The sequence below is a fragment of a genome (assembly GCF_019968985.1).
Source record: "MAG: Porospora cf. gigantea B chromosome Unknown PgB_NODE_9567_length_1272_cov_157.721, whole genome shotgun sequence".
NCBI classification, from domain to species: Eukaryota; Apicomplexa; class Conoidasida; order Eugregarinorida; family Porosporidae; genus Porospora; species Porospora cf. gigantea B.
In genome coordinates this window covers 1-1,272 of record NW_027179359.1, presented here as the reverse complement: position 1 = coordinate 1,272, position 1,272 = coordinate 1, and the positions used below count along the sequence as shown (strand labels likewise).

The following is a 1,272-nucleotide window of genomic DNA, read 5'->3' as shown; positions in this document are numbered from 1 at the left end:
GTCTAGAGCGGTGGAACGCACGCTGTGCGGTGTGTCGCGCTCCTTGGTCATCTGACAGCGAGGACGAGGACGAGAGGGGTGAAGCTTGCCGGGTCAGCTAAGGCGGTTTCATCTGTTCCATGTGTAAATACCTTAAATGATACATCCCACAAATTGAAAAATTAAAACGAAACAACTTGAGGAGGGGGAATCAAGCAGCGCAGAGCGCCTTCAAAAAGTCTTCAGTGAAAGTTGAGGTCCAAATACGGCTGATGGTAAAAGGCGACTATCAGAACCGTCCTCCCATACTACTAGCCAATACTGCCTGGTCACTTCTCCTCTAAGCGTCCGAATCGTCAAGTAGTTAGGACAACACGTTGTGGTTCGAATCCTGGTTAGGACAAGTTTGTTCATTGTCCTCCCCTGTGTACGCCAAACGTCTGGGCGCGGAGGCGCTGGCAGGTCACCTCATACGCCTCTCAGCGCTCTTTCGCGCGCTGAACCGCATGCTCACCTCGCGTGGAAGCTGCCTATTGTTGGACGCGTCCTACCATGAAAAACAGGGCTCAGTGGAAGCGGTTGAGCAGACTGAAGCGTGCGACACAGTGAAAGGCATTGCCGAGCACCTAACTCGCCAGCTGTTAACGCTCATCGAACACGAACCACCTTCGGAGGCGGTTATGATGGTCGCAACCACGTCGATGCCGGCGCTAAGACGACGTCGATACCGTAGGCGTCACCTCTAGAGGACGACAAGAAATCCGAAGATCATCAGACACTGATAACTCAGGGCTAATCCAATTGCTCGGCTAACTTATCAGACAGTGATAAGACACTATGGGCTCGTGGTCTTATAAGACACTTCTATAATGTACCATTGCGGGCCATCTAAGACACGGAGGCTTCTTATCGGGCAGCAAGTTGGAAAGGACGATAAGGTTCAGGCCATATGGGACACGCTCAAGTTGGAAATGACGATAAGGTTCAGGCATATAGGACACGCTCAAGTTGGAAAGGACGATAAGACACCTCCAGAGGACGATAAGGAATCAGGCCATAAAAGATATCGGAATCCGAAGATAAGGAACCTCTATGCGAGGTTGACTCATAAGACACGTGCCTATTCCACTGCAGCAGTGGCATTGCTTCACATGCACCTGAACCACTAGGATGTATCGTAGAAGTAACCGCCTTAGCTGACCCGGCAACCTTCGCCGCTCTCGTCCTCGTCCTCGCTGTCAGATGACCAAGGAGCGCGACACACCGCACAGCGTGCGTTCCACCGCTCTAAAC

The 1,272-nt window shown here is 51.9% G+C and overlaps 1 protein-coding gene across 1 annotated transcript; it reads left to right on the top strand.

Moving 5' to 3' along the window:
* Positions 1-848: 848 nt before the first annotated feature.
* Positions 849-1,148, top strand: KVP17_003255 (uncharacterized protein; the record flags this gene model as incomplete). Its single annotated transcript, XM_068520328.1, has 1 exon — positions 849-1,148. One exon carries the CDS (start codon positions 849-851, stop codon positions 1,146-1,148), a length of 300 nt encoding a protein of 99 aa, XP_068370975.1.
* Between the last annotated feature and the right edge of the window lie 124 nt (positions 1,149-1,272).